The sequence below is a fragment of the Leptodactylus fuscus genome, chromosome 1 (genome assembly GCF_031893055.1).
Source record: "Leptodactylus fuscus isolate aLepFus1 chromosome 1, aLepFus1.hap2, whole genome shotgun sequence".
NCBI classification, from domain to species: domain Eukaryota; kingdom Metazoa; phylum Chordata; class Amphibia; order Anura; family Leptodactylidae; genus Leptodactylus; species Leptodactylus fuscus.
This window is the reverse complement of record NC_134265.1, coordinates 266,573,258-266,591,722: the sequence shown is the minus strand read 5'-3', so window position 1 is coordinate 266,591,722 and position 18,465 is coordinate 266,573,258. Positions and strand designations below refer to the sequence as shown.

Here is an 18,465-nt window from a genome sequence, read left to right as displayed (position 1 = left end):
TTGGTGCGACCTACCTTTGCCTTCAAAACAGCGTCAGTTCTTCAACGCCTCCTGCCGCCTCCAGCTCAAGAACATCCATTGAATCTGCTCCTTCCTCACCCCTGAAACTACCAAGATGCTCATCCAGGCCCTCATAATCTCTTAGACTACTGCAACATCCTTCTCCATGGACTCCCAGCAAACACCCTCGCCCCTCTCCAGGACACCTTAAACTGCGCTGCCCGCTTAATTCACCTCACCCCACCATCTTCATCGGCTGCTCCCCTCTGCCAGTCCCTCCACTGGCTACCTATAGCACAGCAAATTGAGTTCAAGCTACTAACGCTACCATACAAAGCCATCCACAACCTGTCCCCTCCATATATCTCTGAACTAATCTCCCGCTACCTGCCTACACGTAACCTCAGATCCTCCAATGACCTCCTACTCCGCTCTGCTCTCATCTGCCCCTCACACAGCCATCTCCAAGATTTCTCCCGTGCATCTCCCATACTCTGGCACTCCTTACCAAGACACATAAGACTGATCCCCACAATCACAGGCTTCAAGAAGGCCCTGAAGACTCACTTATTCAGGAAGGCCTACAACCTCCAATAGCACTATCACCACACCACCATCTGAACTGTCTACCCCCTCTCCTTCTGTCTCTGTACCCCCTTCCCTCATAGATTGTAAGCCCTCGCGGGCAGGGCCCTCTGCCCCACTGTACCAGTCAGTCATTGTTAGTATGATATCTACCTGTATATTTTGTGTATTGTATGTAACCCCCAAATGTAAAGCACCATGGAATTAATGGTGCTATATAAATAAACAAGAATAATAATAATAATAATAAAAGGTATACTTGCTCACAAGAACTCAGTAGGAAGGCTATTCCAAACATCTTAGAGAACTAACCACAGATCTTCTGTGTTTGTAGGGTTGCTCAAATCCTTAAATGTATTATGCAATTGCATAAAAACCCGATGATGTTAAGATCAGGGCTCTGTGGGGGCCATATCATCACTTCCAGGACATCTCCTCCAGTGGGTGGTCACACTAAATATTGATGTGATTTAGATTTTTCTTTCTTTCGTTAACTTTACATTTTGTTAAATTATTAACACTTTTATTTTTAAAAGCCTTCTTATGCTAGGTTCACATTAGTGCCAGTCTCTCTGTCATACAGTAAACCCAAATGATGGCGAACTGGATCGCTACAACAGCGGTTACACACCGAGATTGACTATAATGGGATCTGCCATTTCCAAAGTGAAAGCGGTCTCTGTGACGGTCTTTGTTGGAGATACAGATGTGAGCCCAGCCTTACTTTTTAGCATTTTTGCTCACATCTTGCACAATACTGTATATATTCCTTAATCAAGAGTATGAATAGGTCTTGTCCAGGGACAGCCCTTTCCATACCCACTGGATTAGCCCTTGTAGGACATTGTTCAGATGACCTTAATCATGATAGATGCACTTTATATAACATGAAAATGAATTTTGAGATAACAGCTCACCAGCTGTATTTAATAGAAGCTTTTAAGGCAAGGAGAATAAGCCTGTGTATAAGCACCATGTGACTTTGATATATAGCTCTGAGGTTTGTTTATTTTCATTCTTGCCATCTACCAGCTACTGTGCATTAAGGGGTTAGGCTTTTATGTTCACCATGTCATTTGTTATTTAAAACAAATTAGATTTTTTTTTGTACATTCCCGCTTGAAGATCCTCAGCTTAATATTGTCCATGTAAAATCTGACAAACAATTTAATACTTCACGGAAAAGCATGGATTTTACGGGAATGGCTCGGGTAAGGCTGCATAAATTTTAGGATACTGCATGAATGTAAATGGCTGAACAATAAGAAAATGAAATGAGAAATATTTGGCTTTGTGAGGCCAAGCACGAGGATGCTTTTCATGGAACAGAATGGTCTGTGTTTATCACAGCTAAGATCAAAGGCGTTCTCAAGATATACAGGGCAGCCTGTCTTTGTATAATAAGTGAAAAAGACAACACAAAAACCACAAGGCATCCTAAATATGTGAGAGCTATTAAGCGGATGTTTTTATAAACAAGAACATGGGAAACATTCACAGTTAGAATTTCTGATAATATAATAAAATATCTACAGGGAAAGTCCTTTAACTCTGTTTACTGTGTACTCTGTCAGGCCTTATTCACACGACTGTCTTTTGTCCATGAAATATGGTCCATTGTGTGTGGGGTATTTTGTCCATTGTGTGGGCTGTATTGTATTGTGCGTATTTCCCTGACAGACCATCATAGTGAGTTATGATGTGAACTCTTGAACAACTAAATTACTACAATGCTGAAGTGACTTAGAGCTGTTCATTCTGTACAGTAGTGCACGGACCGTTCCAGAACTCACTGCATTATAACTCACTATGATGTTGTAAGCTCCATTCCCACACCTGTGGTCAGTCCAATAAACAGTGCCCCACACACGAACCATGTTTCACTGATGACTAGACCCTTAATGCGAATGATCTCACAGTTATGGTCTTTACAGCCTGTTTGTTGGCAAGGTTTTGATGATCACAACTGTATAGTGGTGTTGTATTTATTTATACAAGCCCTTATTTCACTGCAGTCTATGTATATGTATCCATAAGTTGTGCCGTGTCAACATGCATGTGTACATAAATACAGCAGTGGTCCCAAGATCTCAGCTTGGAGAACTATTCAGAACACTTACAGAGGGCTTACTTCTCTGAAGCAATGACAATGCCCTCATTACTCAAAAGGAATCATTTGCATATTGCCAAAAATATTTATATCTTGGCAACCCGACACTGATTCATAAAAAAACAACTTCATTTGACTTGTGTGACCCTAACCTTTCTGAAGGTCTGGGATGATATGATCAGTTATGGTGACACCTGTAAAGGGGTTGAATTTTTAGGACAACTTAATCCAATTTTCTTGCAACTGATGAAATGTTTAGAATGACATTAGATGAATTATTGACCACATTAGTGTATGATCACATGGCAGATTTGTTCCCTCATCTATCTAAAATCAGCTTGCAGAAATCCAGGTGAATGGAACTAATTGCAGTCACATAAATTTCTGCAATGAATCTCCTGCATTTGACTATACTTTATAATAGATGAGATAGATAAGAGAGACTCGTAGTCTCCGTTTACACTTTTTTAAGTGTTCTATCAGAAGTGTATGTCAGGAGAATTTTCTAGAATTTTCTAACAACTAATGGAAGGCTGTAACGCATTCCACTTTAGCAGCATAGTGTCATATTTTGCTGATAGGCTCTCATTGTAAAGAATAAAGTATACTGCACAGTATAATGGTTTTTAGCCTTATTCTTTTGTATATTATAGCATAGTTCAGTACACTATTATAATCAGTACTGTCAGGCAAAAAGACACTATTTTGGCATTCCCAATGTCAATGAGGTCTTGTGGACTTGAGGATGTTTTTGACACATACAATGAATGTGGTTTACAAATGTGATGTGAACAGGGCCTTGTTTAACCTGCATTCACACAAAATTAACATATTTTGACCAGCTATTCTAATGAACCATCAAAAATAAATTATGTCCTATTTTTACTCATTTTGAAAGGTCCCTCAGTAGACTCAAATTTATGTGGGATCCATAAAAACCAATGCAAAACAGCCATTAAAATGGACCAGACCATTTTTGATGGCTGAGAGCCTACGTGAATGTAGGTTTCGGCTCAGTTCACATCTGTGTTTGGGTATTCCATTTCCCTCTACACTTTTCTATCCGCATTTTTCGTATGGAAACCAAGCGGAAACCACACGGACTCCATTATAGTCTATGGAGTCCACTGGTATCCTTTAGGTAACTGCTTCTTTATGCGGATTAGGTTTCCATTTGGGGGTCCTCGGGTGGACCCCCGGAATGGAAACCTAAACGCACATGTGAATCAGGCCTTAGTGCTTTGGGGCCTGTTTGTCCATGTGCCCTAACCACAAATGATGTTGAGTTTGTGAGACTAGTTTACATACTGATTGTTATTATTATGTTTATGGAATAAAGTTCAGTAATTAAACATGCTGATTTATCTATTAATACATTTTAATCTTCAGTCCCTTCTGGGTACAAGTCATTGCTTTAGATCTTAGACAGTGCAGGCAGTAAAGCCTATAGCATATACGTGGACTTTGTGTGTATGTGGGTGTATGCTCCAAAGATTTCCATGTGATCACATTTATTGCGCCCTGTGGGAATCTAGTTCATTGGTGAACATTACAGGGCTGCTCTGCTGGAGGCAAGACAATTGTAAAATGGCTCTTAATGTTGCAATTTCTGGGTTAATCAACAGAGATTTCACTGATGCTGAACAGAATTAGAAATAAGTTCCTAGGTGGAAAATGATATTATTTTAAATGCACATAATAAGCAATGATTGGTGAAACTTGGGAAAATTGTGAACATTGTAGAAAAATTAATCTGACTGACAGATGTTACTTTTCCCTTTTTTATCTCATAAGATAAAATAACACAATGTGCCAAACTCTTTTGATTTTCACTTTGAAACATTATACTGTGTAGAGAAGCCACCATGGAACATTATACTATATGGAGGGGCCACTGTGGGAAAGTAGACTATATGGAGGCTACTATGGGATATTATACTGTGTGGAGCACCAGTATGGGGCATTATACTGTTGGGGGGCAGTATGGGACATTATTCTGTCACAGGGATCTTGGAAATGAATGGAGGGGGCGTACTTTCTTAAAAGCCTGAGGCCCATGGTACCCTTAATCTGACCTGTGGTAAGTAATGAATGAAGCATATCACTCACTCCTTAAAACTTTCTTGCCAGTGACATTTTTTGATTTTCGTTTTTGACTCCCCGCCGTTCAAACACCATAACTTTTTTTATTTTTCCGTTCTCAGAGTCATATAAAGGCTGAATGTTTGTGGGACAAATTGTTCTTTATGATTCTATCATTTATTATTCTGTACTGGGAAACTGGAAAAAAATTCAGAATGGGGTGGATTTTAAGAAAAAGTGTATTTGTGCCACTTTCTTATGGGCTTCGTTTTTGTAGGTTTTCTTTTTTCCTGTTATTACTGATATGGACTAGAAGCTAAGTTTTATATTTTTTTTTATTTCAAGTCTTCAAAATACTTCATGCCTAGCTGTAATATTTTTTATTCTTTTGTGCATATACTCATAATACTTTGTCGTCTTACAAAAACATTCAAAATTTTTTTACTAAAAGATTGTCAGGTTTACATTAGAAAGCTTCCAAAGTGGCAGACATTTTTCTTTTTATAAACTGTAATTTTTATAGAACATTTTTATATAAGAAATAGCAGGAGAAACAAATGAAACAAATGGAGCGTGGCTACCAGCTATAGCTCCAAGTAATACTGTACAGAAGCATGAAATACAAATAGTAGCGAAATGCAATAAAAGTCAAAAGACAAGGGGAAGAACAGAAAGGGTCAGAAGCCGTTTAAGATAAAGTATGTATCCCAGGGGGTCCTGGCAGATGTTTCTTATTGGCATTTTGACACCTTCTTTACAGAAAGATAAAGTTTTTTTTTTTGGCTCTGAAATATTTTGGTCTGTATTTTGCATCAATATTTGTACAGCAAAACTAGGAGTGTATCAGAAATACTGCAAACATAGGGGCCACACGGTGGCTCAGTGGTTAGCACTGCAGCCTTGCAGCGCTGGAGTCCTGGTGTTCAAATCCCACCATGGGCAAAAAACCATCTGCAAGGAGTTTGTATGTTCTCCCCGTGTTTGCATGGATTTCCATCCCATATTCCAAAAAAAAAAAAAAAAGACATACTGATAGGGAAAAATGTACATTGTGAGCTCTATGTGGGGCTCACAATCTACATTTAAAAAAAAAAATAAATAAATACTGCAAACATTTCCATTATCCTTTTGGTCTGTGTGGATTCTACTCCTCTTGTGTGAAAGTGTCCCTAGCCTTTATTCAGACCAGTGAGTAGTATATGTATTCCTTTGTCAGCCAAAAAGCTGAATTAAGTCCAAACATAGATGACAATAGGCATATTTCAAAGATTTTTCTTTTGGGATTTTTTTTATTCCTTCCCATATGAGTTAAACACATCTTCATATCTGCTTTATTCTCCAGTGTTTTCATCTGTTAGAAGTCCAGAACATCAAACTGTAAAAGGGGCAGAATGACAGATACTAAAGGAACACTTTCCACTTGTATCAGTCTGTATTGAATAAAGACAGAAGGCCTCTTCCATTGGAAGGAAGACAACTGATGGATTAAAACTATGGAAATAAAATGGAAGTGTGAAGCTATCATAATGGTTATTAGAGATATGAAGATCTATTGGATAGCACTATCCTTATAATACAGTTTCCCTGGCAGAGGCCACAATAACACATGTACAGACATCATAGAGACCTCTAAGGTAGGGTTCACACTACCGTTGGTGTCCGCTCAGAAGGTGTCCGTTTAAAAAAAAAAAAAGGACACCTATCATAACGGAAACAAACGGACAGTAACTGATGGCTATCACCTGCTGTCCATTATGTGCCCATAGACCTCAATGTTAAAAAAAAACGAACACATACTGTCCGTTTTTTCAAACGGACAGGAAAGTTCTGCATGTAGGATCCTGCAGTTTACATAGAGAGATAACAGTCTCTGCTGATTAAATGACATGTAGAGGGATGCAGCTGTGGCTTCTGCTTCGTGTGAGCATAGGGTCCCAACCCGTAGCCAATAGTGTAAGGATGGACATGTCAATATTTTATCTCTTTATTAATCACAACTGCAATTATTGTAGAGCTCTTCAATAATTGTACTTGTGATTAATAAAGAGAGAAAATATTGCCACATTCTGGTGTGACGTCCATCCTTACACTGCTGATTAAGTGATGTCACTTGTCCTATCTTACAGGTCCGTGGTTATAGCAACACTGTGTAAACAATGGGAGGAATAAGTTCATATAGAAGGCAAACAAAGCAGCATCTTTAAAGCAATATATTTAGGAAAAGTCTTCAATTTACATAAGCTTACAGTATAGATAGGGTCATTGAGATGGGACAACACCTTTAAATACTGCTCTCTTATCCTACATATAATTTACTTGCATTAGTGCAAACTTTGTATTCCTCCTTAGCTTAAAAAAAAATATTCCTTTGTGGCTAAAATTACATGAAATAAAAAAACAATTGAATTTTCTTTTTAACCTCCAGTTTAGTAAGTGTGACAGTCCTATTTAATGAATTCAAGCAGCAAATCAAAACCAACAAAGCTGAAGATGTCTTGGCAGGTCTCTTACAAATCCATTTGTTTAATATCCGGTAATAAGGTTGATGAGGCATAAATGGCATCAATGTACAAGTTATTTTTATATGTAGAATTACACTAGCGTTTCAAAGATTATTCCCATCACTAGACTATGCTATCATAATGTGGCTGTTGAACGCCACTGATCCTGAAGCATCACCACATTCACTTGAATTACGTCACGGTGTAGTTCCCTGCTTAGCAGGTGGCCATGAGACATCCATACATTCTCCTTGCTTCAACCACATCACAAACAGTCAGTATGTGATACAGCAACAACGAGAACACAATTGCACAATTTTATCAAATGTAATGCCTTCCTGTGTTTGCTGTATATGTAATATGACTGAGATTGAGACTAGTTACACATTAGAGACCTGATGACAAAGTCCGCCATCAGAGACCTTTCTGATCACGAGCATTAACCCTACAGATCACTTGGTCAAATGTGACTGAGGCATCAGATTACATGCTGCACATACACATGTGGACAGAATTGTTGGTACCCCTCATTTCATGAAAGAAAAACCCACAATGGTCACAGAAATAACTTGAATTTGACAAAAGTAATAATAAATAGCAATTCTATGAAGATGAACAAATGAAAGTCAGATATTGCTTTTTGCTTCAACAGAATTTTTTTTTTTTTAAATAAAACTTATAAAACAGGCCTGGACAGAAATGACAGTTTCTTTAACTTAATATTTTGTTGCACAACCTTTTGAGGCAATCGCTGCAGTCAAACGATTCCTGTAACTGTCAATGAGACTTCAGCACCTCTTAATAGGTATTTTGGCCACTCCTCATGAGCAAACTGCTCCAGTTGTCTCAGGTTTGAAGGGTGCCTTTTTCAGATGAGATGTTTCAGCTCCTTCCAAAGATGCTCAATAGGATTTAGGTCAGGGCTCATAGATGGCCATTTCAGAATAGTCCAGTGTTTTCCTCTTAGCCATTCTTGTGTGTTTTCAGCTGTGTGTTTTGGGTTTTCCTGTCGCAAGACCCCATGACCTGAGACTGAGACCAAACTTTCTGACACTGGGCAGCATTGTACCCTGCACAAATTCAAGACACCCTGTGCCAGATTCAGCAAAGCAGTCCCAGAACATAACAGAGCCTCCTCCATGTTTCACAGTAGGGATAGTGTTTTTTTTTCTAGATATGTTTAATTTTTCTGTCTGTGAACATAGAGCTGATGTGCCTTGCCAAAAAGTTCGATTTTTGTCTCATCTGTCCATAGGACATTCTCCTAGAAGCTCTGTGGCTTGTCAACATGTAGTTCAGCTTTTTTTATGATTTGTTTTCAACAATGGTGTCCTCCTTGGTCATCTCACCTGAAGTCTGCTTTGGCTCAAACAATGACGGATGGTGCGATCTGACATTGATGTTCCTTGAGCTTGAAGTTCACCTTTAATCTCTTTAGAATTTTTTCTGGGCTTTTTTGTTACCATTTGTATTATCCGTCTCTTTCATTTGTCATCAATTTTCCTCCTGTGGTCACGTCCAAGGAGGATGGCTACAGTCCCATGGATCTTAAAGGGGCTCGATAAGCAAAATGGCACGGTCCCGGCTTCATCGTCATCTTCTTCTGGCGGTTCAAATGCGATTGGATCAAATCCAGCCGGATTTCAACCAATCGGATTTGAACCGCCGGAAGAAGACAACGATGAAGCCGGGGAAGAGCCAGGACCAGAGGGCGTCGCTGAAAGAAGAGGTAGGCGTGCCAGAAGATGACATCGGATCATGAATCACCGCCCAGCGTGCACGCTAAGGTATGATTTACATATATATTTTTATAGTTTTATTTTAAAATGGGGGGGGGAGGGGGGGTTAAAATAAGATTAGTGGTGCCTGTATAGCCTTTTTAAAGGCTATTCACACATATGTGGGGCTCATACAGCATAATTTTGCTGATAGAGCCCCTTTAAATTTTTTAATAATATGTGTAACTATAGTCACAGGAACATCAAGCTGCTTGAAGATGGTCTTATAACATTTACCTTTAACGTGCTTGTCTATAATATTCTTTCTAAGCACCTGAGACAACTCTTTCCTTCGCTTTCTCTGGTCTATGTTGAGTGTTGTACACACCATGTCACCAAACAGCACAGTGTTGGAGGTTTTTCATAACATTTTTATTTATTACTTTTGTCAGACTCAAGTTATTTCTGTGACCATTGTGGGGTTTTCCTTCATAAAACAAGGTGTACCAACAATTTTGTCCATGTGTGTAAGTGCTGCCATGTTAATAAAGATCAATGTTACCCCAGAGCGAGATCTAGAAGAGTCAGTCTGTTTAAATGATAGCTAGGCTCTCAGACCTAGCATATTGTATTGCTGATCATAGACCTTGGCTTCAAGTCCCCTAAGGAGTCTAAAATAAAAGTTTAAAAAAAAAAAAGTTTAAAAATATATAACAAATAACCCCTCTTTCCTTAGATCATATTAAAAAATAAATGTAAAAAATCGAAAAATAAACACATTAGGTATCCCCATGTCCAAAGAGGTTAAAACTACTGTATAAAGATATAAAAATAATAATCCCATTCTGAGAACACTGTAGCTAGAAAAAAATCTAAATGGCTGATCTGCAGTTTTTCGCCATTTGACCTCACCAAGAAATTGAATAAAAAGCAATCAAAGCATCAGACATTTCTCAAAATTCCTAAAAAGTTACAACTGGCCGCCATATACAGAAATGTAGTTTTAAACAGTTATATTTTTCAGAATATTATTTTTCCAAGTTTTGGACTGTTGTAAAAGATGTTAAAACAAAAACTTTATCAAGGTGGTATTGCCGTTATTCTACCAACATGCAGAATATAGATAATATACCATTTTGACAGCAAAACGAAACCTGGGAAAACTAAACTCATGACACAAAGAAAATGGCATAAAAGCATTTTTTTCTAATTGCATTCAGATTTTTTTTTCCTGTGTATGATACAGAATATAAAATGGTACCACTATGAAGTATAATTTGTATGGCAAAAAAAGAAGTCCTCATTCGCCTTGAAAAATACAACTGTATGCCTACAAACTATTTTTTATAAAACAGAGCCTGTACTGCAATACATGTACATGCTCCGAGCTAAGTATTAGAATGGCCAGACATCTGGGACTCAGAAAAGTTGAGGTTGGACTTCTAAATCCTATCACTAACAGCATCAAAAGTTAAAAGTATAACAGTAAATATATATTTTCATTCGTATTCATGAAAAAAAAAAAAAATACAGCTATTGCTCAAAGTGAAGGATTTCACTCCAGTCCAAAGTCTATGTCCATGTGCTTTTCTGAGCAGGAGATTCACTGATGTTCTATACAGCTTGCCTTTATGTTCAGGTCATTGACTAAGGTAAAGAAAATGAGTTGTGGCATGGTCCTCTGATCAGCAGAAATCATAGATGTGAAACTGTGGGGCTGGCTGGAATTGATGACAAAGGTTTCATGAATAGAGATGAGCGAGTACTGTTCGGATCAGCCGATCCGAACAGCACGCTCCATAGAAATGAATGGATGCACCTGGTACTTCCGCTTTGACGGCGGCCGGCCGCTTAACCCCCCGCGTGCCAGCTACGTCCATTCATTTCTATGCGAGCGTGCTGTTCGGATTGGCTGATCCGAACAATACTCGCTCATCTCTATTCATGAACAATTCTCCTCTAGTTCCCAGAGACTCCATTAACCATCAACTCGCAAACCACACTTGTACTGTACTGTGACAAGGTCCATTACTGATAAACAAAGCTATAGGCAATAAACTAGGGTCATGGAGGTAGTTACCTGAACTGTCTGTGATGTAATGTCTGAATTGCTGGAGCCAGATAAACTTTGAGTGGTACACAAGCACTCCTATTTACAGACTACCATACCATGGTGTACATGTATATGGAGCTTATGGAGCTACCATTAAAGCGTATCATCTCTGGTTATAAAAAAGTTTTTTTATAAATGAGCAGTACAGGCGAATATATGAAAGTTTGTAATATATCTTATTAAAGATTTGTTTCATTTTCCACTTTCCAGTGGAAGTTATTTTTTGCATACAAATCTATGAAGAGGGGAAGGGGTGGAGTAGGCTGCTGGAAAGGACATACAAATAATTGCTGCTGCTTCATTCTGATGCTCCGTTAGTCAGATATAGCTCTTTTGATACTACTATATCTTCAGGTTAAGACACTACACTGCACAGTTTCAGTTAATGAATCAATTAACATCCTCTACTACCCCTCTCCATAGCGTTCTATGTGTGAGCTGGCTACACAGAGGAATGTCTATGTAAACGGTCTGATTGAAGATGAGCAGGAAGAGAGCAGCCTAATAAGTGGAATAAAATCTATTACAAATATATATTTGTACAAAGTTTAATATTTTCACCTGTACTGCTCATTTATGAAAAGTTGTTTATAACTGGAGATATGCTTAAAGTAACAAAAATGAATATTCAGCATTATTCCGTATTTATTTCCGCATACCCTTCTGTGTTAATTCATTGAGTTCATTACTTCAGGTATTTCTTCAAACCATGCGACTCATTTGTAATATCTTCCTAAAAGCAGCGCTAGGTAAGCAAGAGGATTGTGAATGTGTACGTAGCTGCTGAAGTCATGCATATTTGACACATACATTACAAGCCTTGCTATGGTTCATGGCTTTTCATGGTGCTGCGTCAACCGTTTATGTTCTTATTTCCCATAGTAATCCAAATTTAAATTGAAATATTAAATAGAAAGCTCTTGCGCATTTTCCTTACATAAAGTTTCAAAGAAATAAAATGCCCTGTGTAAATCTGGTTTTAATTGTTTATCGATCTTTGTTATTATCGTAGTTCGTGGCACATCCCAATTGCCAACAGCAACTTTTAACAATTTGGTATGAAAACCTCTCAGGATTACGAGAACAGCCTATTGCCATCAAATGTTTGGTCGTATTGGTCGTCGCCTTGGGCCTTCCATTTCTCGCTGTTGGATACTGGATTGCACCATGCAGCCGGGTATTGAATTTCTTACATAGTAATGACAGCCTTTAAGTCCCTGATTATTGCAACACATTTTTGTTGTCTTTAATAATTTTGTTGTAGCTAAGTGAGTAGGTCAGAGAATATACGGTAAGTTATATTCTGCATATAATTATATATTAAGGTTAAGGCCCCATGTAGCAAACCACAGCCAAAAAGTAGCAAAAAGTGGGAAAAATCTCAGCCAAAATGCATTTGCTCTGCAGACTTATGCTTCAATTATACCTATATGCAAAACGCCAACATTTCCAAAGGTATAATTGACATGCTGCGACGGTTTTTCCCATCAGCTTTGCAGGTACTGTAAACCATTTACGCTATATGGGACCCGAGTCTAGTATAGTAAATTAGATTTTGTTTAATCTCATCCACATATTGAGGAAAAATAGATTCGAAAAAATTATTTTCAAAAACACCTGGGTTATCCATAGAGATATATATATATATATATATATATATATATATATATATATATATATATATATATATATATATAAAGAGGACCTTTCATCAGTTGGGGCACATGCGGTTTTATATACCGCACAGTCAGTCAGGAGCGCCCTTCTTCACAGCAGCGTCTATAGCGCTGTACTTTGAGAGTGGGAAGGAACGCCCCCCAGTACTCGTCTTTGGGTGGGCGTTCCTCCCTATGGATGAGTACTGTGAGGAGAGGGAGGAGGCGTTCCTCCCCTCTCTCACAGTACAGCGCTATAGTCGCTGTTGTGAAGGAGGGCGTTCCTGACTGACTGTGCGGTATATTAAACCGCATGTGCCCCAACTGATGAAAGGTCCTCTTTAATAGGGTGAGAAAAAAAATGCAGCAAGAACAAAACTGCAGAAAAAAGCATTTTTGCGTTGTTTTGCTATGTGAACCCTTAACCTTATGCCAGTTTTACAAAGCGGAAGTCAGACTGGGAAAATTGGTCCATAAATCATCTGGATGTACCAACTAGAACCTGGCTCTGCTGAATCGAGCTGTGTTTGGATTGGTAAATCTGGCCAACACGGACTAAGTTTATTTTTGGTGTGAAATCAACCTTAGGTTGAGGCCAAAAAGTGAGAAAAAAACAGCATATTGTGTTGCAGACGTTGCTACATATTTTTGACCAAAGCCAGGAGTGGATTTCAGAAGGTAGAAGAAGTTCTTCCTTTATATTTTCCATTCCTCTTGAAGCCACTTTTCACTAAAAAAAAAAAACGCAGTTTTTCCTCAACATAGGCCTCACCTTTAGAAAGTGTGTATTATTTGTAAATCAAAGAGGAACCACTGGGACTGCTCCTCCATGGTTTTCTTGTGCCATTATACAATTCATTTCTTTTTGTTCTAGACATGTTTATGACGTACAATGGCAAAAGGGGGTACAATACTTTATTGTATACTTATAAAAATGCCTGACCTTTTCCAAAGCCATGTACATCTGTTGGATAAAGCACGGATAGAGTTAAACACTATTATTTTTTCTTATTGAATGTAATACTTTGTAAAGGTCAGTAGCAGTGAAATGCTATTTAAGTGCACTAAGACACTGAGAACTTTCATGCATGTCTGCCTTTTGTGCACACACTTCTAGTTCTTTTGAACATAAAGGGCTTTGCGGTTCTCAGGTAAATTGATGAGAACATTTTTACAAGTGTCTTGAAAAGGATTTGTAAAATGTACAAAATATATCATTACTATTATTACCTGTTGTGTGTGATGTTGTAGTAAGGCTACTTCTTTAACTAAACATATTGCATAATATCAATTGGGAAACAAAGATTTATACTAAATAGTTTCATTGGACATACTAAACAACCTGCAGGGTTAGGCCCAGTTCACATCTGCGTTCGGTATTCTGTTCGGGGAGTCCCTTGGGGAGACCCCAGATTGAAACCTATATGCATTAAAAAGCAGTTAGCTAAGAAGCCACACGCACCCCATAGACTACAATGGGGTCCATGTGTTTTACGCACTGTGCCTGCATGAATCATGCGGAGAGAAAAGTACTGCAAGCACTACTATTCTCTTCGAATGTCTCGTGCGGAGACCGCTCGGAAAACACGCATACCCTATTATAATCTATGGGGTCCATGTGCTTTTATTGCTCACCGCTTTTTAATGCGTTTGGGGGGTCCCCAAGCAGACTCTCCGAATGGAATACCGAACACAGATGTGAACCAGGCCTCAGTTCATAGAATTTTCACTCGGCCTCCAGCACTATTTTCCTGTTCTACTATATTCAGGAAGGCCTACAACCTCCAATAACACAGTCACCGCACCGCCATCTGTACAGTCTCCCCCTCTCCTTCTGTCTCTACCCCCCTTCCCTCATAGATTGTAAGCCCTCGCGGGCAGGGTCCTCTACCCCACTGTGCCAGTCGGTCATTGTTAGTATTATATCTACCAGTATATTTTGTGTACTGTATGTAACTCCCAAATGTAAAGCACCATGGAATTAATGGTGCTATATAAATAAACAATAATAACAATAATAATAATAATATATTTTATACATTTCCCCTGGTAACCATTTTTTCTTGTTTCTAGTTAGGCAAGGTTCTTCGCAGCCCATTCATGAAGTTTGTGGCACATGCTGCATCATTTATCATTTTCCTGTGCCTGCTTGTCTTCAATGCGTCTGACAGATTTGAAGGCATCAAAACTCTACCAAACATCACTGTCATTGAATATCCAAAGCAGATTTTCAGAGTGAAGACCACAAGATTCACATGGACCGAAATGCTCATCATGGTATGGGTTCTCGGTAGGTTACTTGCTCAGGTTTATGTTATGTAACACAAAGAGCACATTTGAGAACATATCCTTCATGTGTTTTCTAGTAAGACTATAAAAGTTACAAATGAATAGTTATTTCAGTTTTCAAACAAAGCTTAAAAGTGAAACGTATCATTTGGTAGATGTGTTTCATGGTGTTTTGCATATAGTCTAAGTGATAAACATATTGAGGCAAATGAGTGAAAATTTATATCACCAGCATTTGCTCAATGGGCAGATTTACTGTTACCCATTTTCCTTCAATGTTTAAGATGGCTCCATAACTGATGCACTGTTATTCTAGAATCATGATTTTCCTTCTTCTTCATAAAGTTTTTCCTTGATGTACTGTACTCCCATCATTATTATTCTGTCAGTTCCATCTGGCAAATCCGCCATCCTGATAGCTGAAAAAACATTAAATGGTTAAATTGTTTCAAAAGTGTTGAGTTCTACTGGAACATGAGTACTTGTTTTAGCCATTTAAAGACAAATATGTCCATAGGTATTTCCTGTGCTTTTTTGGTATATTTCCTGTGCTATTTTTGGCATTTATATTTAATAACATAATCCTTCTTCTTCTACAATCTAATCATGCAATTAGTAGAGATGAGCGAGTAGTACTCGATCGAGTAGTTATTCGATCAAATACTACGGTATTCGAAATACTCGTACTCGATCGAGTACCACTCACTATTCGAATGGAAAAGTTTGATGCAGAACCAGCATTGATTGACCGAATGCTATACAGTCAGCCAATCAACGCTGGTTCTTCTCCTACCTTTAGAAGTCTTCTCTGTGCAGCTTCCCCGTGGCATCTTCCAGCTCTTCATTGACTTTGCCAGGCATCGGGCCTGGGCAGAGCCGACTGTGCATGCCTGCTTCTAGTGCGGACATGCGCAGTTGGCTCTGCCCAGGCCCGATGCCTGGCAGAGTGAATTCAGAGCCGGAAGATGCCGCGGGAAGCTGCACGGAGAAGACTTCTCGGAGGATCCAGCCCGACCCTCACTTGTGGACTTGGTAAGTATAATTTGATTGAATGTTGCCTACCCCTGAAACGAGCATTTCCCCCCATAGACTATAATAGGGTTCGATATTCGATTCGAGTAGTCGAATATTGAGGGGCTACTCGAAACGAATATCGAACCTCGAACATTTTACTGCTTGCTCATCTCTAGCAATTAGGTAAACTTGGCCATGCAAGGCAGCACCAGTGTCATTAATCCCTTGCACACATCCGCCATACTATTACGGAAGATATTAGTACTTTAAATATGGCCCCTGCTTAGAGGTTGAATGGGCGTTATAGTCACCAGGTCTGCACTGTATTAAACAGCAGAGACCAGCAGAAATTTCAATCCTCAGAGTCCTCTTTTGTCAAGGGCCTTAACCTTTGCAATGCCTTGGTCAAATGTGTTACAGTATATTGTAGTAAACATCAGTCCCCATAGGGTTCAAGTCACCTATAGGGTCTAAAAGAAAAATGTAAAAATTTTTAAAATGATTAAAAAATAAAACAAAAAAACTTCAGAAATCTTGAAATCAACCCCCTTTTCCCAGATCCGAAATAAAAATAAATAAAGAAAAAGAAACACATTTGACATGTTCAAAAATGCCAAAACAACAAAAATAAAATTGTTTTTACCTTATGAAGAATGTCATAGCAGGAAAAAATAGCCATTTCATCTCCTAAAAAAATTGGAATAAAAAGTGATTAAAATTCCCCAAAATGGCTCAGGGAAGCAAAAATGAAAAATGGCTGCAGCAGGAAAGGGTTAATGATAAAAACCACACTTTCCGTTTGCAGATCAGGATTTTTTTTTATTATATGAATGTGTTGCTTTAGGATTTTCAAGAGCATAATAAAGCTGTCTAACATATCCTTATCCTTAGCTCTAGCGTAGTTGATGCTGCTATTAGTATGTGAGGCAGGTACATTTCTGGGGGTGATTGGTTCGCACCTTTAAGATGCCTACCTCCTCAAGCATGCACTTGAATTTCACATCCTTTCAATAATGCACAAGGTGACTATGTAAGAGGAAATCAATAAATGACTCAGATATTTCACTTTTGATTGAATGTTAACCCTTTGAAGGCTCAAAGGTTGAATTATTTAGCGTGTTTTTGATAACAGCACATACATATGAAGCAAGTTGAGGTCATTACTTAGGTCACAAATCCTGGAAAGAAGAATAACCACTAAGAATTCCTTTTTTGTTTCTGTAGGAATGATGTGGTCAGAGTGTAAGGAGCTGTGGCTGGAGGGGCCCAGGGAATATGTACTGCAGCTTTGGAATGTTCTGGATTTTGGAATGCTCTCAATCTTTATTGCAGCATTTACTGCAAGGCTCCTAGCCTTCATGCAGGCCTCTAAGGCTCAACAGTATGTGGACAAAAATATCCAAGAAAGTGATCTATCTTTGGTCACGCTTCCTCCTGAAGTAGAGTATTTTACTTACGGTAAGAAACCCATATTTCTGTCATTTCAGATTTGCATATAGTCTGTATACATCCATATTCTTGTCATAAACTTAATTGCGTTGACCTATGAAGAATCCTTTACAAAGACTGAGCTAAAATATTGAATTTGCCATCATCAATTTATATATTTACAGCAGTATATGCAGTCATGGTTGCCAATGCCACGAAACTCTCTCAGTTGTAGTCCTTTCATAATGCAGATTTTACTATATAACATGGAATTGCCCATCAATCTATAAGCTTTCATTGCCCCGTAACTGCCTTATTGTTTAGCCTTATACATGTATATTACTGGGTTAGACTGCCACTGAAAAAGATTTGGTGATTTTGGTGGATAGTAAGCTTACCTTTAGTGACCAGTGCCAGGCAGTTGCTGCCAAGGCAAATAAAATTATGGTATGTATCAAAAGAGGCATAAATTCTCATGACACAAACATACCGTATATACTCGAGTATAAGCCAACTTTTTCAGCACAGTTTTTATGCTGAAAAAGCCCCCCTTGGCTTATACTCAGTAACTCTTATGTGAGGCACACAGCGGGTTAATGTGAGAGACATGATGGGGTTAACTGCTATTGCTATGAGGCACATGGAGTTACTAAGCTGTAATGCACATGACCAGACTTTTTATGCAATGGTGGATTCCCCCCCTAGGCTTATACTCGAGTCAATAAGTTTTCCCAGTTTTTTGTGATAAAATTAGGGGCCTCGGCTTAGAGTCAGGTCGACTTATACTCGAGTATATACGATAGTTATGCCTCTATAAAAATCACTGGTACGACAATACATATACTATTGATTGCAATTTTGGTCCGGATTGGAGTACGGAAACAGATAAATAAATTTGGGGTTATTCAGTTTAGAATATAGACATCTACGCGGAGATCTAATCACAATGTACAAATAAATGAAGGGACAT

At 38.5% G+C, this 18,465-nt stretch overlaps 1 protein-coding gene across 5 annotated transcripts in view; it reads left to right on the top strand.

Annotated features, from left to right (window-relative positions):
• TRPC3 (transient receptor potential cation channel subfamily C member 3) overlaps nt 1-18,465 on the top strand; it is a 356,160-nt gene that overhangs the window by 103,036 nt on the left and 234,659 nt on the right. For all 5 annotated transcript variants that reach the window (XR_012717460.1, XM_075287073.1, XM_075287062.1 and 2 more), the window contains exons 4-6: nt 12,122-12,286; nt 14,838-15,054; nt 17,292-17,525. Coding sequence is in view for 4 of the 5 variants with exons in the window: in XM_075287073.1 (XP_075143174.1) it covers nt 12,122-12,286; nt 14,838-15,054; nt 17,292-17,525 (616 nt within the window). In the remaining variant the exon portion in view is untranslated. The remainder of the gene's footprint in view (nt 1-12,121; nt 12,287-14,837; nt 15,055-17,291; nt 17,526-18,465) is intronic.